The 27,903-nt window shown below is 46.6% G+C and overlaps 3 protein-coding genes across 8 annotated transcripts; 2 read left to right on the top strand and 1 right to left on the bottom strand.

Annotated features, from left to right (window-relative positions):
• The first annotated feature begins 230 nt into the window (after positions 1 to 230).
• piezo1 (piezo type mechanosensitive ion channel component 1 (Er blood group)) lies at positions 231 to 20,550 on the top strand. 5 transcript variants are annotated; one of them, XM_085922461.1, is made up of 55 exons: positions 231 to 296; positions 440 to 876; positions 1,698 to 1,793; positions 2,290 to 2,455; positions 2,530 to 2,671; positions 2,804 to 3,032; positions 3,160 to 3,373; positions 3,625 to 3,796; positions 4,169 to 4,279; positions 4,351 to 4,423; positions 4,621 to 4,715; positions 4,840 to 4,919; positions 5,007 to 5,187; positions 5,365 to 5,470; positions 5,762 to 5,943; positions 6,257 to 6,405; positions 6,483 to 6,641; positions 6,807 to 6,865; positions 6,972 to 7,138; positions 7,503 to 7,679; positions 7,929 to 8,054; positions 8,157 to 8,357; positions 8,547 to 8,751; positions 8,995 to 9,099; positions 9,256 to 9,412; positions 9,791 to 10,034; positions 10,239 to 10,335; positions 10,711 to 10,876; positions 11,163 to 11,252; positions 11,419 to 11,501; positions 11,587 to 11,646; positions 11,729 to 11,829; positions 11,975 to 12,119; positions 12,305 to 12,361; positions 12,664 to 12,836; positions 12,918 to 13,015; positions 13,194 to 13,367; positions 13,510 to 13,768; positions 14,086 to 14,274; positions 14,424 to 14,576; positions 14,659 to 14,833; positions 15,076 to 15,211; positions 15,376 to 15,523; positions 15,642 to 15,794; positions 16,032 to 16,093; positions 16,167 to 16,325; positions 16,398 to 16,545; positions 16,777 to 16,965; positions 17,206 to 17,298; positions 17,408 to 17,580; positions 17,939 to 18,061; positions 18,137 to 18,216; positions 18,338 to 18,527; positions 18,673 to 18,814; positions 18,904 to 19,617. In XM_085922461.1, exons 2-55 carry the CDS (start codon positions 813 to 815, stop codon positions 19,018 to 19,020), a joined length of 7,593 nt encoding a protein of 2,530 aa, XP_085778587.1. In that variant the 5' UTR covers positions 231 to 296; positions 440 to 812; the 3' UTR covers positions 19,021 to 19,617. The 5 variants fall into 5 exon arrangements, with proteins under 5 accessions (XP_085778587.1, XP_085778588.1, XP_085778590.1 ...); XM_085922462.1 differs by having other exon boundaries at positions 255 to 354; XM_085922464.1 differs by adding an exon at positions 20,409 to 20,550 and having other exon boundaries at positions 283 to 876; positions 18,904 to 19,064.
• ddx51 (DEAD (Asp-Glu-Ala-Asp) box polypeptide 51) lies at positions 19,739 to 25,629 on the top strand. Of its 2 annotated transcripts, XM_085922471.1 has the most exons (16): positions 19,739 to 20,229; positions 20,409 to 20,701; positions 20,792 to 20,964; positions 21,358 to 21,508; positions 21,586 to 21,731; positions 22,128 to 22,199; positions 22,368 to 22,474; positions 22,543 to 22,651; positions 22,711 to 22,859; positions 23,222 to 23,423; positions 23,500 to 23,615; positions 23,693 to 23,809; positions 24,093 to 24,194; positions 24,260 to 24,323; positions 24,406 to 24,540; positions 24,760 to 25,629. In XM_085922471.1, exons 1-16 carry the CDS (start codon positions 19,802 to 19,804, stop codon positions 24,778 to 24,780), a joined length of 2,385 nt encoding a protein of 794 aa, XP_085778597.1. In that variant the 5' UTR covers positions 19,739 to 19,801; the 3' UTR covers positions 24,781 to 25,629. The 2 variants fall into 2 exon arrangements, with proteins under 2 accessions (XP_085778597.1, XP_085778596.1); XM_085922470.1 differs by having other exon boundaries at positions 24,406 to 25,629.
• degs1 (delta(4)-desaturase, sphingolipid 1) lies at positions 24,819 to 27,896 on the bottom strand. Its single transcript, XM_085922476.1, has 3 exons — positions 27,661 to 27,896; positions 26,115 to 26,857; positions 24,819 to 25,869 (listed from the first exon to the last, which is right to left on the bottom strand). Exons 1-3 carry the CDS (start codon positions 27,740 to 27,742, stop codon positions 25,723 to 25,725), a joined length of 972 nt encoding a protein of 323 aa, XP_085778602.1. The 5' UTR covers positions 27,743 to 27,896; the 3' UTR covers positions 24,819 to 25,722.
• Between the last annotated feature and the right edge of the window lie 7 nt (positions 27,897 to 27,903).

Below are 27,903 nucleotides of genomic sequence, written 5' to 3'. Positions count from 1 at the left end.
AGACATTACAAAACCAAACTATACTACACTATAGCTGAACTCCTAGAAAGAAATCAATTTTAAAGAAATGCATAAAAAGGAGTAACTAGCATAACAAATTAACGTATTGCGATGATATATCGTGATATATATCGTGCGTGCGCACGCACACGCATTCTGCTGTAGCGGACCAAAATGAGTTTGACACGCCTGCGCTAGAGGGCGCTAATAACTTGCAAACTGGCAATGCTTTGTAACAGGTGAGGGAGGCATCCGTTCAACAATAGTCGGCTCACCATCTGTGGAGACTATCACAGGTGAGTAGTGCTTCGAGTTGAAATTTGTTGTCAATCCAACAAACTATTCAAATGAAAAGTAAGTTACAGTAAGGATAAATTGGTTCAGGACAAATGGTTTGATACGCTCCACTTCTGCGGACTTAAAGGACAACATTTTTCAGAGGCGAGGTGACCAACCACCAGGCAGCAACTATGAAGTATGAACGTCCTTCAGAGGCCCATGAATCACTTTTTCCATCCACATTACTTCGGCTGGGCTCACTTCCAGCGGAAGACACGCAAGTCAAGCTTTTCCTTGCCGGCAGAACCAGCGGAATGAGTCGCCTCCCTCTGCTTCGAAACGGCACCGAGGGGCGGCGATATGACAATTAAGGACGCATTTTGGACTCGTGTCCTCCCAAAGTACACGAGCAACGTTACCGGGACGGTTTCCTTCTTGAATCACTTGGCAAATTGACAATCATTGGTCTTGAAATATGTGAACATTGGATCGAAACTTCGCAGCCATCAGGGTTCATATTGACCTGCTGGGACATGGATCTTCAAGTGACTGTTTGGCTTATTTACTGCTTTTTTCTGCCGGTCGTCTTGTTAACAGGTAAGCAGTCGAACTTTCGAATTGATGAAAACAGTCAAGACAACAAGTGTGGCATTGTTCTCGTGCACTACTTTCCAAGCTCCGTAAGCGAAACTGTCGTCATGTCATGTGCCTTTTCGACAGGAACACGTTGAATGTGACATCAACGTTATGTTTAAGGGCGTAACGTTTGTTTAAGAGTTGTGTTCTTTTCAACTACCTCCAACTTTCCCTATCTTTGGAAAACATGTAGGGCTCATCTTAACAACACATCGATTCACTTGGTTCTGGGCAGATAAATGCAAGTTGTGATGTGTCATATCCGTAGTTTAGAAAAAGTTTCCATTTTGGTATACGTGTGTGGTATACACTTCATTTGACGTGGAATATGAAATGAAATGTCAGGTATTTACCTTGGGATTGACAGAAGCCATATGTGTGCCTTTCACCTGTCTTTCAAGATATTTACTAACACAAGTTTCAGTATAATTCATTGAATTGTAGCTTGTAAGATTTCTGATTGTTAATAACAGACTGCACAGTGTGTTTGCGAGCACTCCCCCTTCTCAGTGGCGGTTCTACACTGAGTTACTCCCTGGGCGAGACTCTTTCCGAGCCCCCCCCCTGTAAAAAAAAAACAAAAAAACCTCAATTTATTTCACACGTTCAGACGCTTTTTTTAAGAACAGTGTATGCACCAAAATTTTCAAAGAGTGTTCTCGTCATTCACAGGCCAAACCGATCCGTGAATAGCGGGGATCCGCCGTACCTGTAAATGCATGAACATTCTCCTTGTGCCGTATCAGTGGCAAATATGCTGTTTGCCATTTGTGTTTGTGCAGCTTGTCTTCTTCGCTACAACGTACTCTCCCTGGTCTACTTTGTTTACCTGTTGTTGCTGCCCTGGTTTCTGTGTCCCAACAAACACACTATCAGAGGTAAGAGCGCCCGCCCGTGTGACTGAGAAAAGACACTTATCGTATGACAAAACGGGCATGGCTCCTTCTACACCATGAGTTTTCTCTTCAACTCGCGTCAAACTAATGGAACATTATTGTTGTCGTCTAGCAACGGTTACATAGAAAAGCGCTCACTGTAGATGCATTCATCATATACGCTCATATAACCCCCCTGGTTTGGCCCCTGTACATTGGGGTTCACCCTGGTGGATGGGAGGGGAGGGGAGGGGAAGGTCGCATCCCTTCACCCTTCCTGACTGGTGTTTGTTCCTATGCACCCAACAGCAGTCCACTTGTGTCAAACAAGCTGGTGCTGGTGCTGGTGCTGGTGCTAGTGCTAGTGCTGGTGCTGGTGCTGGGAGGACAACCACAGCATTACTCACGGTGCCCCGCCAGGAAGGCTTATTTTTGGAGCCCGATAGCATCCTTATTCTTCCATTCAATATGTCCATGTTGTTTGTGTTTTGTCTTTCAGGACATACCGGCCATTTCATCAGAGCCATATTTTGTACCAGTCTGCTTTTTCTACTCGCTCATGTCTGCTTCCAGACCGTCCTATACACCTATCCTCCTCTCAACATTGCTATTGGTGACAACTGTTCGCACATGGCTACCATAAGCAGACATATCGGACTGTCCAGGTATGCCGCCTGGTCGGTCCAGCTCATCCCGGGGGATCCCAAGGCTCCAATATGAAAAAATGTCTTCTCCTCAGGCTTCCACTGGAGGATCCTTGGACTGTGTTGCGCCTACTGTGTCCCGACCTGGTGCTGTGTGCTATTTCTTTGTTAACCATCATCCTTTGTAGAAGATTAGTCATGACCCGAGACATACTGGCTGCAGCAAATCTTACCACTGTAAGTTGTTATTGTGTGAAATGATCATTTGGGGGGGATTTGGGAATGCCAGTAATTAGTAGGCATTGGATGGGATCAAATTTAGTTTTGGCTTCATGATGAGCCTTAAATACTCTCCTGTCCCTCACTCAGATGCAAGAAGAAGAAGAAGAAGAAGAAGAAGAGGAAGAAGAAACAAACGACGAGGCTGAAAGTGAGCAAGAATCCGAGGACGAGGAAGGATCATTTCCTTGCGACGCCGCTCGGGATCTTTCGACCGCAACCTTGGCCAAGCAGCTGGCTGAGCGTCTGAAGGCCGTGGTCCATAAAGTACTGCTGGACCTTTGGAGAATCTTTGCCGTCAGCCTACTTGCTTTGGCCGGTGGGACCTGCGTTTATATTTCTTTTAGCCAGTCGAGTTGGCTGTTGTATGGGAGGGAATCATGTGAGTGGACTAATCAATCAAATGTTTTTCCAGCATGTGCCCTTTTGCCTTTGTTTCTCTCTAGGAATCGCATTGCCCTCGGCTTTCTCAGCCGTCTACTTCCTGCTTTTCCTGGCTGTCTGCACGTGGTGGGCATGTCACCTTCCAATGAGTCCCCTGGCTTTCAACACGCTCTATGTGATGGTGGGCTTCTTCACCGCTGGTCACATTCTTTGTCTCTACCTATACCAGTGTCTTGTGGCCCAGGTTCTCTTTCCACCTCGCAGTCTGTGGGCAAGGTAAGATTACAGACGTACGTACAGTCATCATTTTCAAGAAGGTAACTGCAGTCAGGTGTATCTTTGGGGACATGATGCGTTTACGTGCGTAAGATTGATTGACTGGTTCGCATGTCTGCCTGCCTGCCTGCCTGCCTGCCTGCCTGCCAAATTAAGCAAATGCTTCAATAAATGCAGGCGGGCAAGGCAATTTCACTGAGATGGCTCGGATGGTGACGTCGTCTTTTCTGTTTTGGGTTGTTTCTCCTTAGGCTCTTTGGTCTGAAGGATATTATCAAAGCTGGAAATTGCTCGACACCGTACGACTTCAGCCTCAACACGGAATATGACTGGCCGGTGTATGTTAACCCGGGAATACTGTTCCTTCTCTACGTCATCTCAGCAATGGTTCTGAAGACAGGAGGCCATGGATCACTGAACCAGGTCTCTGTTAACAGTTCACTTGCTTCTTCTTCCCTAACTGCCATTCAAAATGAGTCATTGGACTGTGAGCTTGCGACTCTATAGTTGTCTTTAAACACTGAACCCTTCTCGATTCTTGGGTGAGAGCTTTTGGGTGCTGCTCTCGCCAGACTGCAACACTTTTGCAATCTCTTTTCTACACCAGTGAAATTGGAAAGTCACTAACCACAGTCAAACGTGATCAAGTCAAGGTTGAGCTGTGATTTTGATATCAATGCTTAGTTGTTTTTGTGGGAGCACGTACGGCGGGCGGGCGGGCGGGCGAGCGGTAGAAAACCAATTTTGGACTTCAGAACCGAAGCGCTGGAATCATGTTTTTTCTTCTTTCCTTAGGAGGAAGACAAGCAAGAGCAGGTGAAAAATGCAAAGGAGCCACAGGACGAGACGCTAGAGTTGAGCGCGTGGACTCAAAAGAGGCGGGATGACTGTGAAGATGACGTACAGGTAGAGTCAGGACTGATGATTTGAAATATATCATTCTATATCATACTTTTTCTTCCCCCCCCATTTCTCAGCGCATGCTCTTGTGTGTGGGAACAGAGCAGAGTCAAGGGGGAAGTGTGGCAGAGGAAGGTCCAGCACAAAATGGTATGTTTTCTTCCCATGATAGCAAGTATGTTATGCGCTGGGGATCACGCATGAAGGAAATCCCGTGGCGAGCTAACGTGAAGTCGGAACGCGCCATTAGTTGAGAGCTCCTGGTTAGCGCGGTGTGAGCTGCTTATGGAGGACGGGTTTGTACCTTTCTGATTTTGCGCTAAGTGTCGGGTGTTTTTCCTCGACAGGTTCTGCTGTCGGCCGGCCGTCCGAAAGCCCCTTTTCGATGCTGGCCAAGACAATCATGCGGCAGAGTTACGTTTGCGCTCTGATAGCGATGATGGTAATTCTTGATGCAAAGCAACGAACATAGTCCATGACAAAAAGCCATCAGGATCATCAAATGTTAACACGTAGCTGTCGAATGAACGAAGCAAATGTTACATACAACGTGTCATCTTTTGCAGGTCTGGAGCATCACCTACCACAGCTGGCTGACATTTGTGCTGCTCCTGTGGGCTTGTCTCATCTGGATTCTGCGTGCAAGGTTGAAAAGCAGGCATAGACGCCGCCGCGCATGCGTACGTTGCGCATCTACGTACCTCAAATCTCTGCACTCGTCTTGTGTTTGTAGACGACGCGCAGCCATGCTTTGTTCTCCGTTCATCATGCTCTACGCGCTGGCACTGTGTTGTCTGCAATACGTTTGGGCCATGGAGCTTGCGCCGGAACTTCCGACCACCGTGGGAAGCATGAGTCTCAGGCAGTTAGGGCTGGATAAAGCCCAGTACCCCTGTCTTAGACTGGGAGCTATGGTATGACCAACCTTTTTGCTTTCTTGAACGACAAAAAAAAAAAAAAAGACGTGCTCTTTGCCTATATATCCACTAGAAGGTGCGTACATTTCCATACATTAGATTTTTGTGTCATTCTGTTTAAAAAAAACAACAAAACGTTTTATTGCAACCCATCTACGTATTTTTCCCCTTCAGCTCCTGTTCACGTCAACGTTCTGGCTTTTAGTACGTCAGTCGGTGAAGGAAAAATTCAGCAAGAGTAGGACAACAGCCACACCACTAGAAGAAGTCACTTCAACAGGTTGTGTCAAGTTTAATACACGTCAACGTTAAAAGACACAATTAGAAAATGCCATGATAGTTGCGCACACTGTGTCATGGTATATGCGGGGGTGGGAACACCTTATCGCTGTTGTTTTTGGGTACTGGTCCAAAATATTATGACTGTGAGAACAGACGGGGCAAATATCTAGTACGTCCATTAGAAGACCTGTTCATTTGTACAAAGAGTTCCGATTTTGTATTTCATGCTGCGTGCGGGCCAAAAAAGGTCCTTTGCATGACACCAAAGATGTCTCTTTTACCTGTCAAGGGATGGATTCCACAAACCAATCCCTGCCAAAGGTCCTGGGAGGCTTGGTGCTCAGTTTCTATGCCAAATATTGGATCTACGTTTGCGCTGGGATGTTCCTCATGGTCTCTTTTGTGGGCAAACTTGTTGGCTTCAAGCTGGTCTACATGCTGCTTTTCCTCCTCTGCCTCTGTATTTATCAGGTGAGAGAGAATAGAAAAACAAACTCCTACTAGCACCATGAAACGACATGCTTGTGATATTAGCGTCAATAATATTCAGGGTCTTATAGACCAACATTAGCACAATGACAAGAGTGTTTGGAAAATAACCTCCTGTAATTGCTTGCGGATTTGATGCCGGTCGGATCACTGTTTGCCATATTTCATCGACTCACCAAAGCCTGCTTTGTAAAGTCCCCAAAGTAACAAGGAGCACAAATTGTTTATTTCTTGTTCTTGCCACCTCTGTGCTAACCAAAATGATCTTAATGACAATAGTCTCTCCATTTCTAAGCTCTACTATTCTGTCTGGAGGCGTCTATTGAAGCTCTTCTGGTGGCTGGTCGTGGCCTACACCATGTTGGTATTGATCTCCATCTACACGTTCCAGTTTGAGGACTTCCCTGGTTATTGGAAGAATTTGACCGGACTCACAGAACAACAGTATGATCTTCTGTCGCGTCTTGTTATTTTTCCAAAGTGGTCCATCCATCCAATCGAGTCCGCCTTTGTGTCCGAAGGCTCACAGCCATCGGTCTAGAGACCTTTGCCCTCTCCGAGCTCTTCACCAGTATTATGATCCCCGGATTCTTCTTGCTGGCCTGTATTCTGCAGTTGCACTATTTCCACAAGCCCTTCATGAGAATTACTGACCCCGAACACGTGACACCGATTCAGCGGTAAGTGCGCTGGTACATTTTTGCCTTTGGGTATTAGGACGGTGTGACTTTTGCTACTTTTTGTACTTGGAATTGTTTTCTCCCTCCCTCCCTCCCTCCCTCCCTCCCTCCCTCCCTCCCTCCCTCCCTCCCTCCCTCCCTCCCTCCCTCCCTCCCTCCCTCCAGGAAAAGCAGCTGCGAGCGGACCCCGTTAACCGCTATTGTCGACGAATCGGACGATAAAGGTACGTACTTACCTTTATCGCTTCCTCCAGATTCGCCTACGACACGAGAGTGAATTTCCCAAAAGTTTGACGGCTGTTATGGCGACCTGTTTCCTTTTCTTTTCAGTGGACTTCATGCCCAGTAAATGGGCTCTGGTGGTTGACAGGCTACTGGTCCTGTTGGACAAGTCCTCCGACATTCTCAACAAAGCTCAGGTCTTTCTCTGGACTCTTCTGGACCTTCACATCACTAAGATGGTGGCACTCTACACCGTGTGGGTTGCACTTGAAGAGGTAAATAGATACATCAAAGCTAAAATCACCTTATTTGTTCCCCACACAAGATTGGCAATGATCGTCACCCAACAACAAAACAATATACGTACTAGCTACATTGACTCCACTTGCAACCGTATTCTGGGAGGTGCTTTTGATTGAATTGACTGTGGAAATCAGAAGAATATGGCATGGCAGTTCAGGATGTAGATGTCAGCCGGGACAGGCTCCAGCAAGCACCTCAACTAAGAGCAGAGCAGAGAAGAGAAGAGAAGAGAAGAGCAGAGCAGTGTAGTGTAGTGAAGTGAAGTGAATTGAAGCTTCACGCCAGCCAGCCACAATGTGCATTTGAGGAATCCAATCCTTTCTGTGCTTCTTGTAGCCATCTGTGTTTAACCTGGTCCTGGTGACGCTGTGGTCTTTGGCCATGCCATTCAGTGGCTTCCGACCCATGGCTTCCAGCCTGTCCACGATCTGGGTGTGCGTCATCATCATGTGTAAAATGTTTTACCAGCTTAGCGTCGTCAGCCCGACCCAGTACTCCAACAACTGCAGCCTGGTAAGAATTGCACAAACGCCGCAGTCACTCGCTCGCTGTCGAGAGGTGGCTGTGACGATTGCGTCTTGGTCTGGGGCTGTGTGAGCGCTTCGGGGTGCGGTCTGTCTTTGGCTCCAGCGCACCCCGAGGCCCTTTTCAGCTTGCCAGCTACTTCCCAGTCACAATGATCTGCCCACAACAAACAGCCACTTGTATTTCTTCGCATGTGTTCACTTCTTCCATTTGTCTTTCTTTCTCTTTTGCCATTAGCCGCTTGTAAACGAGACCAACCTTTTACAAAGGGAAATCTTGAATTCGTCCTTGTACAAGGCACCGGTGGACCCGGCCGCCTGGTTTGGCATCAGGAAGGCAGCGAGTGTACTGGACTATAGCAAGGTAATATCTATATATCTATCTCTATCTATCTATATCTTTATCTATATCTATATAGTTGCAGCAGACAGGTCTGAATAATGAGCCTTTGTCGTGTTTCTCCAGAAGCATTTAGCCGTGCTGCTGTTGCTGGTGTTTGAGGCCACAGTGTATCGCCACCAGGCCCACTACTATCGTCAGCTGCGACGAGCCCCCTCCAAAGTACCTGCTCTGTTCCCAGACGCCACGAGGGCTACTTTAGACCAAGGCCTCCTAGCCTGCTTCAAGTACCTGCTCAACTACGCCTTCTACAAGTTTGGATTAGAGGTGAAAGCACTGTGTGCCTTATTTCGTCATTTATTTGGGGTTTTGCTCTTATTTATTAAACCGGTTGGATTTGGAGACACATTTTCTTATCCTCTATCCCAGATCAAACCAAGTCAACTGTGTTTTTTTTCTAAAGATCGTCTATCCCAGAGACAAACAAAACCAAGTCAACTATGTTTTTCTCTAAAGATCTGCTTACTGATGACTGTGAATGTGATCGGCCAACGGATGAACCTCTTGGTTATAATCCACGGTTGTTGGTTGGTGGCCATCTTGGTGAGACGACGTCGGGCGGCCATTGCGAGGATATGGCCAAAATATTGTGTCTTTCTGGCCATCTTCACCGTTTATCAATACGTACTATGTGTGGGTATACCACCTGCTCTGTGTAAAGGTGAGACTTGACCAGGATAATATGACTACATTTGAATGTATTTTCCTCAAAAGAAGTACTACAAATGACATCCAAACCAACATGCCTTTAAAAACGGCCGCTTTTAATGAGGCATAGGGCCACGTACCCCTCCCTCCCTCCCTCCCTCCCTCCCTGCCATCCATGCCATCCAGCCACTGTTTTGTTTTATTTCCATCCTCATCATGTGCAAATCTGCATTTTGTCTCTTTGTTTTCCTCGTAGATTACCCATGGCGGTGGAACACCCCACTTCTGATGAACTCTGCTCTTATCAAATGGCTTTATCTGCCAGACTTCTACTCTGCGCCCAACTCCAAAAGCCTCATAGGTTGCTTGACGTTGATTGGAATTTGTATCTGTGATTTTGGCTTTTCTCTCCCTCTCTCTCTCCCTCTCTCTCTTTCTCTCTCTCTCTCTCTCTCTCTCTCTCTCTCTCTTCCCACCCCCCTCTCCGTTATCCTAATGGCTTCTGTCTCTTCCACAGTGGATTTTCTGCTTCTGATTTGCGCATCCCAGCAGTGGAAAGTATTTCAATGCGAGCAGTGCGAGGAGTGGGTGCATCTGGCTGGAGACAATACAGACGACCCTGATCCAATGAAAGGTGGACAGCTTAATCCTGCGCCTAACTTTGTCAACTGCAGGTAAGTGGGATTGTTCTAAGGAGAGCCGCTTTCTTCTGGTTTAGATGGCTATGTTTCAACGTGACGTCACCTTTCAGGCCGAGGACAAAGCCCCAGAAGCAAAGTCCGCAATATTTCTTGTGCTCTGCATCAGGAGTCGAAACGATTTGTTTGGGGCTGTCCAACTCAAGCCGTCGTAGTTGTGCTTTTCTAGCATGGCTTGTGACAAAATCTTGCTGGAAGAACAATTGTCTATCATAGGAATATCTTGCTGCCAAAAACTGACTGCCATTTTGACTGTTTGCGCTTTTTGTCTTGGCTACTTTTGCTGTATGAGTAACGCTTCCTCTCTGTCTCTGTCTCTGTCTCTGTCTCTCTCTCTCTCTCTCCTGTTTTCAGGAGTTACCTGGACATGGCTAAGGTTTTGGTTTTCCGCCACTTATTCTGGTTTGTATTGTCAGTGGTTTTCATGACCGGAGCGACTCGGGTCTCCGTGTTTGGATTGGGATACCTTCTCGCTTGTTTTTTTTTTTTGCTCTTTGGGACCCAACTCTTAGTCCAAGCCTCCAGGACGCGCCTTGCCATGTGGGACTGTCTCATCATCTATAATGTGACAGTCATCATATCCAAAAATATTTTATCAGTAAGTACGCAATGGGCTTTTGTGGTGGAGAGTGTGACCGCGTTGTGACTTTTTTTTGCTAGCGCGTAACAGCGTTCAGAGTCGCTCACAGGCTGCGTACCAAACCGCTTGCACCAGTATCACTTTACGACATTGCTTCTTCTCTTTGATTGAATGCTGATTTGATTTGTATTTGATTTGGATTGATGGATGTCTTTGTTTCAGATTCTGGCATGCGTGTTTGTTATTGAGATGCAAAAGGGCTTTTGTTGGATGATCCAGCTCTTCAGTTTAGTCTGCACAGTCAAGGGGTACTACGATCGTAAGTGTCATCCTTATGGTGTTTGTGAGTAACAAGTATTATTGCATTATGACCAATCATTTACATGGCATGGTCAAGCGTAAGACTGAGCCATGTGACTGAAAATTGTCATAGTAGTAGACCTAGTTGAAATTAGTGGATATCAATATACTACTCTATATTGATTTTTTTTTTTTTTTTTACAATTATTAAGTATTTTTATACTGTATTTTCAGGTTTCAGTACTCTATATTGATTTTTTTATTTACAATTATTAAGTACTCTCTCCGGGATGCAGGCGCTCGCCTCGGAGCCCCGCCTCCAGGATAATAATACATATACGTGAATCCGTGGTGTACATGTAGGTGAATGCCGTGTTGTTCTTTGTCTTGACAGCAAACTTAGTTAGTGATAAGAAGTGCAGCCTCCCCATCGAGGAAGCTGGAATCATCTGGGACAGCATTTGTTTGCTCTTCCTGCTGCTGCAGAGACGGGTCTTCCTCAGTTTCTATTTCTTCCACGTTGTAGCGGAATTGGAGGCATTTGGCAAACAAGCCTCAAGGTAAGCGCTCCCAATATACACAACGGAATCAATGCCGATTGGCCTTTGCTCTTTTGGGACAAGAAAATCATGTGAAATGATTTTTGCATGCTTGTTACGTTTGTGTCTACACACATACATATGTATGCCAAAAGGGCAATGTGACAAGAACTCATTTGTTTGATGGAAATGAGCCAGTCAGCCACTGGCATGCTTTTATTACTATTATTATTGTCGTCAACTCTTTTCAACGTTCCATTCTTAATGGCAATGACGTCTTGCTCGTGTTTTCTTCTCTGAATGGCAGGGGGTTTGAGCTCTTCAAAGCCACTATCATGAAGAACATCAAATCCCACCAACAGGCCGAGATGAAATCGTTATCGCAGCTCAAGAGATCGTAAGTGTTTCCGAGACCGGGGTTTGACAACCTAACATAGGTCGTACTTCATTTACGTCCAAATCCTTTGGTTACCCTTGAGAATTGGTGTATGTTCTGTACCACAGCTTGCATGTCTTTCGGGGCTGCAAATCTTCTCATCTCTTTTCTTTTTGTTATCTGCCAGAATGCAAAGAATTCGCTCTAAACAGCAGAGGTACAAAGATGGACATAAAGTTAGCGACCGAGACGACCAGAGTCCGAGTGCTGGTAGGAAACTTACAGACTAAACCACTTTGGCGGCGATATACGACGTGCGTGTGAATATCTGTGGGTGCTTATGCCTGTTTCTAAGAAACGAAGAGGGAGAGAAAGAACGGAAGCTGGTCTCAATCGTGGCTCGACCACGCAACAGGTCTGAGAAACGCCATTGGGTTGTCCTATTTGCACTTACGCCGTTAAGAAGACAAAAGTCGTATGTCATTCCTTTCCCACAGTGCTGCATTCAGGGTGGTACTACCTTTTTGAATCGGACAGCGAGGGGGAATGTGAAGTGCTGTCAGAGGAGCAGAAGCCTCCGAAACAGACCGCCTATCAGGTCAGTCTGGCACAGAAATAATCGGCGGGTCCTGCCAGCGTTTGGGCCCCAATAACTTCAAATAGTCAGCAAAAACGGACGCAGCTCTTGTAAGTCAAATTGGTGTGGCCACGCGTCGCAATGCTTCGTTGATTTGCTCTCCCAGTTGGCTTATCAGGCGTGGGTGAACAATGTGAAAAGAGCTCTCAAAGAACATCAGCGAAAGCGAAGGTCGCAGAGAAGACGTGAACCGGTGGAGGACGAGAGTGCCACAGCGCACACTTGGCCAGAGGAATCTTGCTCCGTGACAGGTACAGACGCCTTTGCGGGATGTTGAATATTGTCTGGCCCAAGGCCTGGCAAGGGTCGCTGGGCAAGGCCGCTGGGCAAGGCCGCAGCCAACCCGGAGGCATCTGCCTGTGCTTTCTACAAGAAGACAAAGCAAATGAACAACAAACACAGCACGAACCAATCACCACCGTGTCCCTTTCTGTAGGCTCCGAGGACAATGACGTGTTTGAAGATCCCCAATTCAAGGAGCCGGAGGAGTCTGGTGAGTTTATGTTTTCCTGGCGAGCCTCCTGATTGTTGTTGTTGTTGTTGCTGCTGCTGCTGCCAGGTCTGTCTGGACGAATGTTCCCGCAGAGAATTCTGTCATTTTTCCACTGCGCTCGTGGGCAATGTCGCATGTATTGAAGAAGAAAAAAAAACAAAAAAAAAAAAAAGAGCCCCGAGTGGTACAGTCTGCCTTTGGCCCGTTGTCAGCTGAGCTGGCTCCAGCACACCCTGAACTGGAGAAGTGGTGTTTTGAAAATGGAAACGTTGTCATTTTGGCTATGGAATTGTCTCCCACAGGTCGCCGAGAGATTGTTCAGAGGATCTTGGATATCGTACGTTTCTTATGGGCCATAGTACTGGCGGTCACGGACGGATTGACCCAGTGGCTCAACCTGCTGACGAAGCAATATAGGGAAACATCGGCCGTTCTGTGCAACGAACGCTACTTCTTCATCCACAAGATAGAACAAGTAAACACAACGCATCTCGTAGCATATACGTAGCTAGCGTTGGTTATAAGACGTGCCTGACTGAAACACTTGTGTCGGCAGCCTCCTCGCACAGCAGCAGGCTCCGTGGGTGACCATTCTCAAGGCGCTGAGAGCCCACCGCTATACTACGGGACACCGACTGAGAGCAATCCATACAGGTTAGTGCCAAGAAAAAAGAAATTCTTGCAATCACGACTTTCCCCTGAAAGTTAACACTGAGAGCAATCGCTCCGGGTTAGTGAGTGCAAAGAAAAGAAGCAATTCTTGCCATCACGAATTTCCCCTGAAAGTTAACAGTTGGATCCTAGCAAAGCAATGTCTGCTTGATGTTTGTAGCCTTTTGGAGAAGACACAGATTGCGGAGGACTCGTCTCCTCCCAGACCCAGACGCGACAGCACGGCAAAACTCTCGAGTCCAGAACTCCCGGTCGGAAGCCACCTGACAGCTGAGAGCCCGTTCGTACAACAGCGCAGACACTCCAGAACAGCCAGCGAAGTGCTCGGAGACAGGTACGCGGCCGACAGACCAGATTTACAGAGATGAAAGGTATTGCTTTGTGACGTTCTCTTTTGCCTCCTCCTCGAGTACACGGCCGACAGACATTTACAGATGAAAGGTGTTTGTTTGTGACACTCTCTTTTGCCTCCTTAGGGACTTCTTGATCCAAGAGCTGGAAGACAGCACGGCGTTCTACAACAGACAAAACCGCATGCTGAAGCTCTTGTTTGCCACACACAATGTGCTGGCGGCCAACTCTGAGCTGGTTTGTTATTTGATCATCATCTTGAATCACGTGGTCAGCGCCTCCGTGATATCCCTGGTATTGCCCATAAGCGTCTTTCTGTGGGCTATGCTGACTGTGCCCAAACCCAGCAAAACATTTTGGATGACAGCCATTATCTACACAGAGGTAGGTCCCGTTTGACTCCGATCTGGATCAAAAATCCTCAGTCAGATTGGGTCTTCATCAATATTTCAATATAGGTTCGTACATAAGACGTGGAAAATACTATGTGCGCTTGTTGTTTGGAATCCACCGCTTAGTACCGCCACGGTAGCGTGCGTGCCTTTTTGCCGGCAAGTCACGCAGAAGAATTGGAGCGTTTCATAAGAAAGAGGGCTTTGATTTGGAGGGATAAAGCCCCAAAATGATGCAACTGACGGGGAAAGTCACCAATTGAGGCCGACTGCCAACGAATGGCTCTTTTCGATGTTGTCTCCCTCCAGGTGATGGTGGTGATCAAATACCTTTTTCAGTTTGGATTTTTTCCCTGGAACAGCGATTACGAGATGACTTTAAACGAAGACAAGCCTTTCTTTCTACCGCGCATCCTCGGCGTGGAGAAAACGGACACTTACATAAGATACGACCTCCTCCAGCTGCTGGCTCTCTTCTTCCACAGATCTTTGCTCATGGTGAGTTGTTGATTGGATTTCTCCCACAGGAGGTCAATGAACGGATGCGGTGAGCTTTCAAGCCTGCGCACGATGCCGCCACATCCTTGGTGCGCTTGCCATGCGTTGCGTTACGAGGCGTATATACATACATGCGTATGTGTACGCAGCGTTATGGCTTGTGGGACCACAAAGACCCCTTGGTGGAAGAAAGTAGTCACTCATCAGGTCACGGCAGTGAAGGAAAAGGCAAAAACAAAGATGACACGCTAAACTCGTCGGTGTCGAGCACACAAAAGCTCAACCTGGAACAACGTGGAAAGGTATGCGTGTACGTACGTAGTAGGAGCAACTCAAACTCTGACGAGGATTGGCCATTTGATTGACTAGTTTTCTGTACATCAGCTCTTTCCAGCTGACTCAGCAGCATCCCTGGACACACAAGAACACGTGTGCGGCTGGAATCATTCCACAAGCGTGAAAAAAGAGCAAATGAGCGGGAGCAACAAAGAGGTCTTTGGGGAAAGGACGCGGAAAAAGAGCGGGTTCCGCTTACGCAAGAAAGCCAGAGAGCTTGGAGGTCAGCGGCGCACTCGTCAACACTTGGACACGTTCCCTTTCAATGACTGCGTGAATTGTTTTTTTTTTTGTTTTTTTTTTTGCACAACAATTGTCAATCGATGCTTGTCCAGAGAAGCATGCAGAGTAATAGCATAGTTACTTCATGGATGCCAACTCTTTACAATATACTTTTGTTTCTGACTTGATGGACTTGAGTTGATCTTGGGCTACCAAAGTCACTCAATGTTGCTCTCTTTCCAGCGAAGGCCGCCACTGAAAGCGCAGCTCCTCCCAACAAAGAGCTTCGGACGAGAAAGAAGAAAGGCAAAAGGAAAGAAGCGGTCGGCGATCGGATACGGGCCGTCGGACGCAAGCTCAAACAAGCCTTTCTCTCCGGGTCAGTTCACCAGTCGCTCCTTTATTCCTCTCATACAAACACACTTGAATTTAGCTGGCGAGCGAAAGTAGATGAGACAAAGGCCAAATAACGCTGTTGTTCCCCTGAACGCACGAGACTATTAGGATGCAGCCAAAAGTCGAGTTTTGCGTCTCCCTGGACAGGATTCGGGGACTTTACCGACCGGTCGGGGCTTTCTTCCTGGATACTCTCCGAGCCGATTATCGTGTCGGCGCTGACGTCTACGCGCTCATGTTCTTGACCGATGTTATCGACTTCATCATCATTGTCTTTGGATTCTGGGCTTTCGGGGTGAGCGTTGCTTTCAAAGCTTGAGACATTCCATATGTGAAGTATTCTCGTTTGATTTGGAGTGTGTAAGGACGAGAGATGTAGTCCCTTAATCCCTTTGTTGCATTTTGTCTTTTAGAAACACAGCGCAGCAGCTGATATTGCCTCCAGCTTGTCAGAGGACCAAGTTCCTGAAGCCTTTCTGGTGATGCTCCTCATCCAGTTCACCACCATGATCATCGACAGAGCTTTGTACCTGCGGAAGGCCGTCCTGGGGAAGCTCATTTTCCAGGTTGGCAAGCCCCGCTTGGTATGGGAACGAGTCAAGAGACGATTCTCTGGCGGGCAATTACACTTCTACCAGATGGGTGCGAATACGATTGGCAGACGAATGTTCTTTAAAAGTGGACGTATATGTCGACAGCCAAGCCCCGCTTGCTCGCGCCGTGCCGTGCCGTGCCACGTCAGCAGTGTGAGGTCTCAAAGCGCGCTCCAAGTACAGCCCATTGACCATTGTCTCTTCTCCAAGGTTGTTCTCGTCTTGGGGATACACCTGTGGATGTTCTTTATCCTCCCTGCTGTCACTGAAGGGTCCGTTTTTTTTCTTTGTTATTCCGTGACTTTGCAGTGGCCGGCCAGCCCTTACCGCCTTTTCTGTTTTTAGGAGATTCAATCAGAACTTTGTGGCCCAGCTGTGGTACTTTGTCAAGTGTATTTACTTTGCCCTGTCCGCGTACCAGATCCGTTGCGGCTACCCGACTCGTATTCTTGGCAACTTCCTGACTAAAAACTACAGCCACCTCAACTTGTTTCTCTTTCAAGGGTATGAAGAATTGCAGTCTGAGTGTTTTGTGGAAAACAGTTGACGGTGTGCGCTATGTGTGTTGGCGTGCAGTTTTCGTCTGGTTCCTTTCCTTGTAGAGTTGCGGGCGGTAATGGACTGGGTTTGGACGGACACCACTCTGTCTCTGTCCGATTGGATGTGCGTGGAGGACATTTACGCCAACATTTTCATCATCAAATGCAGCCGTGAGACTGAAAAGGTAAGAACCTCTGAGAGCCTATATTCCTATGCCCCCTCTTTTAAAGAGGGCAGCAGGCGAGGCGGCCTCTTCTGGATCGGACGGGAGCCATTCCAAAACGAGCTGGCCGTTGATGGGAGGGAATGGCTTTTACCATGTCAACACGAGCAAATCTTGATCTTCTGTTTTCTAACGATTGAGAGAAAGCATCATAGCCTGAGCAATGTCTTGACATGCGTACATGTTGTCCAGAAATATCCCCAGCCCAAAGGACAAAAGAAAAAGAAGATGGTGAAATACGGAATGGGCGGACTCATCATCATCTTCTTGGTGTGCATCATCTGGTTTCCGCTGCTCTTCATTTCATTGGTCAGATCCGTGGTGGGTGTCGTCAACCACCCCATTGACGTGACTGTCACCGTCAAGCTGGGAGGCTACGAGGTAATCGCTCGCCGTGCCTATTCTTTTCATGAAACGATGGTGCAATTTGTTCCTGCTGCAATCTTGACGCGTGTACCCTCTTTCCATCCACCTTCTGTCATCTTTTTATTCTCTTTGATTTGATTCAGTTCTTTCATCCCTCTTTGTATGTTTTGTTTACAAATATGTTCTGTTGTTTTCTGAACACGTCGGATTTGTTGGAGTTTGGTTCACCATGGCGCATTGTTTTTGTTTGCGCAGCCTCTCTTCACCATGAGTGTCCAGCAGCAGTCCATCAAACCTTTGACAGAGGTGGAATATGAAAACCTCACCAAGAAGTTTGGGAACAATGCGGTGGGTTACGATTTGAGTCCTTTTGCTCCTTTGAAAGCATTTGGAGCATCATGGAGCAAAGAAAGAAAGAAAGAAAGAAAGAGGACTGACTCGGCCACTTTTGTCGTAGGTGGCGATGCAGTTCATTTCTCTGTACGGCTACGAGGACGTGGTGACGGCCACCATTGAAGGCAGTTCGGGCTCAGTGTGGAGAATAAGTCCCCCGAGCAGACAGGAAGTCATTAAAGAACTGCTGGGAAGCCCCGCTGACCTAACGTTGCGTCTGGCGTGGAATTTCCAAAGGTCCAAAACTCTTTTCTTCTTACAAAACATTAGATTAGATTTCGACAATCTGTCTTTCTCAAACAAAGAGGATTGGAATTATGCTAACATCTTTGTTGTGGCCATTGACTTTACGTTACAATTACAAATGGTCGTCGTCCCCCCCCCCCCCCCCTTTTTTTTTTTTTTAATTCAATGTTTTACCAGGTAAGCCAATTGAGAACACGTTCTCATTTACAATGGCGACCTCGAGGCAAGCTGTGTGAATTTATGATCTTTAATGACCCTGAGAACGGCAAGCGTTTTTCTTGCCACCTCACCTTTATTTGCAGCCAGCCAACCATAAGGCCGAACCGAACCGCTTGCTAATCTCAAACAGGGACCTGGGAAAAGGAGGGACCGTGGAGCACACGTTTGACAAACATTCAATCGACCTGGAACCCGGGAACCCCGTAAGGGCCGACCTGGCTTCTCTTCTGCTCGGCAATCGCACCGAGCCGGTGTAAGTTTGCAAAGACGACCGCCGCGTTTGGGAGTCCGTCGACGTCAATTGACTGGCAACTTGTCTTCTTTCCAGGCACGTTCCAAATATGTTTCCAAATTACATCCGGGCGCCCAACGGAGCAGAGGCCAAACCCGCCAGTCAACTATACGAAGGTCACGACAAGCGCAATATAAATATATTTGCCTTCTCCCCATATGCTCAATCAAATCACACCTCCAGCGACATACATTGCAAGGTGGGGTGCCATCCGCACGTTTTTGTTGTTTGTTTCAGGAAACGAAGAAGGCTACCAGAATATCACCCTGTCGCTGAAGAGTGACAATTCACTCGACTCCAGTGGCAAACAGGAATGGTGGGACATTGCCATAGGAGGCTGCGCCCCTTCCGCGTGCGGCCTCCTGTCCATGATCATATTCAATGACAAAGTCAGCCCCCCCAGTCTTGGCTTCCTGGCTGGATATGGGTGAGGAATTAGATGGTGATGATGATGAGAGCAAAATATACATCATTGTTTGATCCCCCGCTGAGCCTCTCTCACTCGAGGTGTCCATTCACCTTCGTTTGATACAGATTGTTGATTTTGTTACGCTACCGTGTCCTCTTTCTAGAATCATGGGTTTGTACGTCTCCGTGGTCTTGGTCATTGGAAAGTTTGTCCGAGGCTTCTTCAGTGAGATCTCTCACTCCATCATGTTTGAGGAGCTTCCGTGCGTCGACCGTATACTGAAGCTTTGTGTGGACATATTCCTGGTCAGTCTCTGGTCTTTCTAGTACACTGGCAAAGAAAAGCCATTCATTCATTCTCCTCTATGCTAATCCATTTTATGGAAACATTTCAGGTGCGTGAAACTGGAGAGCTGGAGCTGGAAGAGGAGCTTTATTCAAAACTCATCTTCCTTTATCGATCACCGGAAACCATGATTAAATGGACCAGGGACGTCCGGGGCAGAGACTGACGCTAACTGAAATGGGCAGAAATACATAGCGTTTCTCTTATCAGGTCTATGTTTACAAAACGTGCCCGGTGTAATGGCGTCCATATCGAAACGGCCTTTTTTCCCCCCAAATTATTTATTAGGGTTACTCTAAGGAGCCCTTTGAGTGAGTTACAGGTCGGCACTTTGTTCTTTTGATGTACGATCCCTGACAGAAGTTTTGTCGCTTACCACGTCATAGGAACAAAGGCTGACTTTAAATTCATCCATTGGCTATAGAAATGACTCGTATGACAGCTGAAACTCTTCTGAATGAGGTGTGATGTATAAAAATAAATGTGCTGCTTGACTGCAGGAATATGGATATTTTAATGAACACAGAATGGTCAGTTTTCGGTAAGACAAAGGTTTTGCTCACCAGTTGATGGCTGTGTATAAAAGGAAGCCCAGCATTCCAGGCCAGACCTTCACTTAAACTCTGACAACATGCCAAAACTGCACCCTGAGGCGACCAAACACTGGTTTGGACAAGGCCAGGTCCAGCGAAGGCAACTGCTCGGCGGAAGGAAGGAAGGAAGGAAGGAAGGAAGGAAGGAAGGAAGGAAGGAAGGAAGGAAGGAAGGAAGGAAGGAAGGAAGGAAGGAAGGAAGGAAGGAAGGAAGGAAGGAAGGAAGGAAGGAAGGAAGGAAGGAAGGAAGGAAGGAAGGAAGGAAGGAAGGAAGGAAGGAAGGAAGGAAGGAAGGAAGGAAGGAAGGAAAATACAAAGTCTGCCTCGCTCCACCAGGCCTGCTCACACAGTTTGATGGACTGTCGAAATGGCATGCTTCCATGGTCCAATCGGTGGCCAGAAGCCAGCACGAAACAAAAGGCAGTTAAAAAAAAAACGTGTGGCATTTGCCAATGCCGGCAACCTGCTAAAAAGTGGCACAAGGCGGATTCCCCAGATACATTTTCAGTTGAATTACACTACAGCCATTTTAGGCTTTTAAAATCCATTGGCCTGTTATGCCAAACTAGTAGTGGATTTACTCATCCTGTGGGTGGCGGTAATGAACCTCAGGCATCTAATCCGCAGTTTAAACCTCGAAGAAGAAGAAAACCCCGCGCTGGCTTTGGTGGTAGTAGAAGAAGAGAAATAAATAGCAGCAGAAGAAAACGCATCATCATTAGTTTCCCTCAGCACGCAGAAGTTCGATATTTCAGTGCAATGTCCTTGTTTCGGGTAAACAGGTAGGAAATACTGGCCACTAACTGAAAGTGTTTGTGAAGCTTTCTCGTTTTAGCAAACTTCAGGAGCTCTTTGTGACCATGAACGTAAATGTACCACGTGAAACGTCTCGTGTTTTATTTCGGCTAGAAATGGAAATGAAAAATTGTTAGCTATTAGTTAAATATTTTTAAATCAACAGGTATCTTGGAGACGATGAAGATGGAAGTAATTCTAAGGAGTCCCGAGCCCAGGTGTTACTTTCAAAACTGCATCTGAAGGCACAAGAGAATCAGAAGCAACGTTTCACAGAATGTTCTGAAACAGAATCGGGTCATCAAACGAAAAGAAAGGCCTTTAATGACAGCAGCCAAGAAAGCCAAAGATGCAAAAAGAGGAAATCCAAGGCTGTTTCGGACAATATCCATCCTGCGGAGGATGAAGTGAAGAGAAGAAAGAAAGTTGAGATGGAGAACCAAAAGAATATCCACTCAGGTGTGTGTGTGTGTGTGTGTGTAGTTTTTTTTAATACACAACATTTCCTGTACCTTTTGAATGACACGATAATTCTCCATCTGTTGATAGATTTGCTTTCAGACTGTGAAATTAATAGAGTTCAGGAGCCTGGTGCCGTCAGCAGCTACAGAGAGGTTGAAAAGACGCCAGATGATGACATCCCGAATCCCAGCTCAAAGATGCCTTCTACTCCATCTGGTTTCACAATTCTGGGAGGATTTGAAAACAGACCAGTTCAAAAGGTACAATGAATTGATGATGCTCACTATCGACTGTTCCGAATTGGCCAAAGCAAGTAAAGAACCCTCAGAATATATTTATTTGCAAATCATGTTCAACCTAGAATTGAATACACTACAAAGATGAGCTGTTGAAACGGATCAGCTTTTGCAGCGCAGTCATTCCACTTTTGACTACTTTCTTTCATATTTGACTCGTCGGCTTGCGACTAAGGGTCGGAACCCCGAGTATGGGGACCGCCTTTTGGGAGCACTCTGAATAAGCAACGGGCAAATTTGAACCAGCGCTCGAGTCTGACACGTTAAATGACTGTAACACTCTTCAAAGGGTACAGAGAAGCGAATATCGCCACGGTTCTTGTTGTTGCTTCAGTTTTGCATGCACACTGTTCCCAGGTTCACAGAGTACTGCCCGATTGGCTGGCTCAGCCCAATGTGATCCCCCGGGACTTGAAAAGTAAACTGGTGCCTTGCTCGAATATCAGAGGACTTAGTGTGTCGCTGCTAAACAAACTCCACCATCATGGAATTCAGCACTTTTTTCCAGGTGACTCAATGTCGGTCTGGTACATGTGCTGTGCGGTGCTCAATGTGTGTGTGTGTGTGCCCTTTCTCCACCCGCAGTGCAAGCAGAGGTCATCCCAGTCATCTTGGAGGGTGCACGCAATGCACTACTGATTGGGCAAGCTGGCTATCAACCCAGAGACATTTGTGTTTCTGCTCCAACGGGCAGTGGCAAGACTCTGGCTTTTGTCATCCCTGTGTTACAAGTGAGCTGCCCACTCAAAATTGAAGTACAAGGATTTCTTTTCCTGCTTTACCGGTATCTCTGAACTACTCTTGAAATGGAGTCCCAGTGGACACAATAGACCGTCATCTGTCAAAATCTTTATAATCATCCCTTTCCCCCCCCCCCCCCCCCCCCCCCACCGGATGGTGTCGATAAAGCGCGTTCCGCTCATTGAGCCCTTACAGGGATTTGTCTTCTCTCGCTGCTCTCATTGGATTCTAAGATGATCCGAATCAGAATGTCAAGCACCCGTCGGCATCCGTTTTACTTGAGCTTTAGGGAAACTAATGTTGTTCTTTTGAATGTCAAGCACCCATCCGGATTCATGATACGTATTTGAGCTTCGGGGGAAACTAATGATGATGTTGTCCTTCAGGCGCTGATGAAGAGGGTCGTTTGCCAAGTTCGTGCCTTGGCCGTGTTACCCACCAAAGAGCTCGCTCAGCAGGTCTCGTGCGCGCGCGCGCGTCTTTTGACTTGTATGTGGCGAAACGTTTGCGCATGCGTTGGGATTATTGTCATCACTTGCACTGGTGAATCCAAATGTTCAGTTTGATCCAGAAAAGATTCTGAATTTTCACTGACCCGAAGCGGTTGTTGCTTTTGCTCCGTTTAGGTCTTCAAGGTTTTTACATCCTATGCGGAGGGAAGCGCCCTGAAAGTGGTCATGCTGGCAGGCCAGAAGTCATTTGAGGCAGAGCAGGCTTTGCTTTCTGAACACAGGTGATGATGGTCCAAGTCAAACTTTGGAGCTGTAAGCTGATGTCATCCATTTGATTTCTTCTCCTCAGAGGGGGAGTGAGACGCTGTTTAGCTGACATTGTCGTCGCTACTCCAGGTCGACTTGTGGATCATATTACCAAGAATTCGGGCTTATGTCTGCAGCACCTTAGGTTTCTTGTAAGTTCCCGGCATTCAAAGGTTGGATATTTTCAAACTCTTTGCATCGTTTGGCCCAGATTATTGACGAGGCAGACAAGATGATTGACAGCATGCGCCAGTCTTGGCTCAGCCAGGTGGTGAAGGCAGTGTATGGAATGGCAGAAGCGAGAGCAGAGAAGGTGTCCTTCTCCAGGCAAAAAGCACCCTTGTATGTTACAGCGGCCAGGTGAGTCCCTCGAGGTCTCATTGCAATGATTGCGCAGTGCGCAGGTGGGTGTTTGAAACTGGCTGTTGCCTGCATCTCAATTGGAGGAAGAAGATTGACACTCTTAAACGACTACTTTGTTGCCACTCCTTTTGTTTGGCATCACAGCACAGCACAGCACAGCACAAAACAATTGCCACTACTATGCACACTCCTACTCCTGATGATAAATCAAGTGCTGCTTACATGGCCACGAAATGGCTTTTTTGGCTGTTATTGTGTACCGTTTTGCCTCAATAACATGAGCTTCTTTTTCCATCTTTGAATCATAGTCATTGTATTGTGGGCTTTATCATATTGTTGTTCATTTGTGGCCATTGCAGCTTATCTCCTCCTCAAATGCCACTTCAGAAGCTGCTTTTCTCTGCCACACTCACGCAAAATCCAGAGAAATTGCAGCAGCTAGGCCTCCATCAGCCCAGACTTTTCAGCTCCACCAACGCCGCTGCCACTCGCCACTTGTCTCCTCAGCCAACTGTCAACACCCATAAACTTGAGCACTTTGACTTCCCCCAAAGTCTGACGGTTAGTTCGGTGCGAGCGAGCGAACGAACGCCAATGGATTCTCTTACTGAAAAGCCACCGCTTGGATATTTTCTAGGAATTTTATGTGCCCTGTACGCTCTGCCAAAAGCCTCTCATCCTCCTCCTCTTCATCCTGCGCCTGAAGCTGAGACCCATTCTTTGTTTTGTTAACTCCAGAATGACAGCTCACAGGTTAGAGAGGAAAGCAACTTCATGGATTAGTCTCGGTTGTATTTGTCTAAAAGCGTCTTTCTGTTTGTTCGACTCAGACTTCACCTGCTGATACGACTCTTTGGCGGCATCCGAGTAGCAGAGTTCTCCTCCCGACTGTCTCCCAGAGAAAGACAGAAGAAGCTGAAAGAATTTGAACAAGGGAAGTTCCACATGTAAGAACGCACACGCACTCCTTGGAAAAAACCTCGGGCGTTTAGCGCAGAGCCTAATGGCTGACTCACAGTGGCATCAGTGGACGAGCCGTCGCGTTCGTCGATGCGCTCGCCCGCCTTCCTTCCTTCCACAAGCCTTCTATTTCTTCCGGACGCCGCAAGCGTATTTTCTTCAAGTTGAAGAAACGGAGCGTCGGCGTGTATTTCAAAATGAAAGCGTCGTGCCAACGCCAGGTACATACATCCATATAGACATTGTAATTGGGAACGTTGGCATTTGAAGGTTGATCAGCACGGATGCAGCCGCCAGAGGCATCGACATCTCTGGGGTCAAATGTGTCGTCAACTATGATGCGCCACAGTACATCAGGACGTACGTTCACAGGTGAGCTCTCGTACAAAGATGCGGAGTTGCAACAATTGAACCTTAAATGGGGGTTCTTTTGTCAGAATTGGAAGAACGGCAAGAGCTGGAAAACCTGGCCTGGCCTTTACCTTTCTGCTTGAAGTCCAGGTATTACACATCTTCATTGATACATAAAGCCACACAAAAATCATTGGTTTGTACGTTGACACATCTTTTGTCGGCCCTTCAGAAGAAAGACTTCCTTCAGATGGTTACTGAGGCAGGGAGCCGGGGGATCCAAAAGCAGATCATTGCACCCGAAAGCCTGAAGAGTCTAGAGGACCGATATCAACAAACGCTACAAGAGCTTGCTTCTGCCATTAAGGTCGGTAGTAGCTTTAGGACTTAATGAGTGAATAACCACACAGAAAACAAGAGGTCAAGTGCAAGTCAATGCATTGGCCCTTTGGAAAGCAGCCCGACAAATCTTCCATTGCGCTTGAACTGATTCTGCTGAGCCTACAAGCACATAGCAGACCTATAGAAGCATCGAAGTGGGGAAAACTGCTTGCTCACCAATATGATGCCTTTCCTATTTTTCAAGGGCAACGCGAACCAGATATGATGTGATGCCCCCCCCCCCCCCCCCTGATGTGAGCTGACGGAAGAGCAGTTAATGAATGGAAAATGGTCTTACTTGATTCTTTTTTTTTTTTTTTAACACAAATATTGGCCAACATGACAAAATATTTCAATAACATTTTATGCTGTTAAAGGACAATGCCTTAACACGATGTCACCTTGTACACTCGCTATTGCGGTTTCTTTCAAACGTGCATGTCTACAGTCCGCAAGACAACAAATATCACGGACAGTATCTGCATGAGTCCAAAACGGTCTAACAATCATTGTTTTCAACCAAGTATTTTACACCTTATATAAAGTATATCATTTTGTTTCCTATACCTCAAATTATTCCCACGTTAGTCTGTTATTCATCACTATCGTCACCACCGAATAGAAGTGTCCTTATCAACTATGCGGCTAATACATGATATAATCCATTTTTATTCATTTCTTTTTTTCTCCCATCCATCCATAAAATATAAAATTTACATTTTTGATATTACCTTTATTGAAAACTTTGGAATAAAGCAGACAATTGTTGTAGAACCAAGATGGCTGCCATTTAATGCTAAATGTGGTCATTTCCTGTCATTATTGCATTTGATACTGAAAGAAATTTGCAGAAAAATGTGAAAGCTCATGAACTGCTTGCAAGTGTTAATACATGGACAAATAGGTTGCAGAATCCATAGAAAATGTTAAAAATTCACAATGACAGGTCGTTAGTTGAAAAGGTTCACTGCAACTTATTTCAGGAAAATATTTGACCTACACATTGTGAAAGTATGGTAAGTTGTTTTATAGGTAATTTCTCATGAATTAAAAACAAGACACAATTGAATGTTAACACTTTGTGTGTGTGTGTATTTATATTAATATATCTCCAAAACATAAATTGTCTTAGTTTTTGGTTTTTCCTACTTCACAGAAACGTAAGAAATTACTCCAGTTTGACATCTCCTTTGAGCTTCCTTTTTACTCGTGAGTATGGGCTCAATGTGTCATCCATGATGAAGTCATACAGGACCTTAACCCACGACGTGTACTGGGGAAGGCCGTCGTAATACTCTGCTGCTATTTTCTTCACCTGCAAAAGAACCGACAATTAGGAGTACTGCCCACCACGCACAGCCCAAAATGTGTGCGCCTGAAAAATTTGCATAGCATTTAAATGAGGATTTGACTCAACGGTGGTTTCATTTTGACGGATTAAGCAATAAGATTTATCGAATGGCGCCGACGCTCTTAGAGGTTGTTTTGTGGGGTGTTGGCTATCACCTTTGCCCGACATGAATAATTGTGACGATTAGTGACACCTTCAAGTATACTAACCATAGGTAGCCTACGTCCCGGGATGCTGGGGAAGTCGTGGTGCTCATTGTGATACCCTACATTGAAGGTCAGCAGATTGAGCGAGCCGTAGTAAGAATAGGTCTCGTGGCCCTTGAGGAACATGTAGTGCTCGGCTATAAAGTGACCAGAGATTGGGTGAAGACCCATACCCAGCAAAGAGCCAGCCAGCATGTACACCACCGGCTTGACTCCCCACGCCCAAAAAAGCACAATGTCAAAGGCCAGCTGCACACAAACATTGGTCAGCTCCAATTGCGTGATGGGTTTGGGGTTGATGCAAAGGGGTCGAATGGCGTAGAAAAGTGGCTGCAGAATAATCCAGACAAACTTGCGGAAACGTGTACAGAAAAACCAGCCTTCAAAATCAGTCGGGATGTCTACATCGACACCGTCTCCTCCGAGGTAGCGGTGATGGTCTAAGTGATAGCGTTTGAAAGAGGCAGAGTACGGCAAGCCGATAGGGAGGTTGGCAAACATGGCAAAGTATCGGTTCCAAATGGCTTTGTTGTTTCCAAAAGCTGTATTGTGGGAGATCTCGTGGATAGCCAGAGTCATTGAATGGTTGATACAGCTCCCGAAGGCATACGTCCAAAACAAAACCCATTTCCAGTCCAATTCTTTGATCAAATAAAATGCTAAAAATTGTATGGCCACCATCATGCACACGATCCATTTTAGCCGGAGGTCAGGACCCATCAGAGACTTGATCTGTGGATATTTTGCTGTGGGGAGGGGGGGAAAGAAGTTATATTCAGAAAATATGCAGTCGTGTCAAGGAAAAAAAAACATATATATATATATATCTATATACACGATGTACAGTGATCCCTCGCCACTTTGCGCTTCCGCGAATGCGCAGGTTTCTAAGTGACGTTTAAAAAGACGCTGATAGAGCGGGTTTATGATATGAGGGACGCCGGAAGAACGCCGCTTGAATAGCGCGGGGCGGGGCGGGGCGTGCCTCTGAGCAAAGTCCTGAACGAAGCCCATCGGAAAGAGTTTTAACTCCCACCCCCAGCAGAACTTTGCGCACCTCTCGGGGGACATTTTATTTACTCCTACTTTTTTTCTATTCGAACAACCCATTCCCATTTACACAGCATAGTACGCTGATCTTTACAGTTTCCAATCGAGTCAAAAGCATTCGTCCATGGTATGGTGTATGTAACAACGATGACGTATTTAACGGTGCGCGTGTTGGGAAACCATTTTTAATTTGAAGAGTAGAAGGGCTATATTCAAAACCAAAGGAGTGAAGGGAACTAACTAACCGTTCCACACACAGACTAGTCTGGTCTGACCGAAATCGCGTACATTACGACACAGCCAATAACTAAATAGGCGAAGCTAAGTGATGGCATTGACTTAGCTGCTGGCACGATCACGTCAATCGCAACTGATCTGTAACCGTTAGCCATTAGCCAATTGGGATAACTTGAATCGTAAGAATGATAATAAGAGAGGCGGCACAGCAACGTCTGTACGGTTTGGGATTTATGCAACTTGCTCAAAGATGCTAACTCACCAAGGATCTCTTTCCTCCTGTCAGCGTGTGGCTGGTCAGTATAAACCCATTCGTAGTCCTCACGAGTGACCCGATTCCCCATCTCGAAACAACTTGGACGAGTTCCCCGGGTTGAAAATATACGACGTTATAAAATGGTGGTCCTTCTACTTTGCACTTCGCCACCGCTGCAGCTGCACCCCGCCCGTATGACGTACTCGGAAGTCTTGCAGTGCAGGCAATGCGCGCACATATCTTCTGTGA

Source organism: Syngnathus leptorhynchus, chromosome 10, assembly GCF_054491065.1.
Source record: "Syngnathus leptorhynchus isolate UIUO chromosome 10, UIUO_Slep, whole genome shotgun sequence".
NCBI classification, from domain to species: Eukaryota; Metazoa; Chordata; class Actinopteri; order Syngnathiformes; family Syngnathidae; genus Syngnathus; species Syngnathus leptorhynchus.
This window is presented reverse-complemented; position numbering and strand designations above follow the sequence as displayed.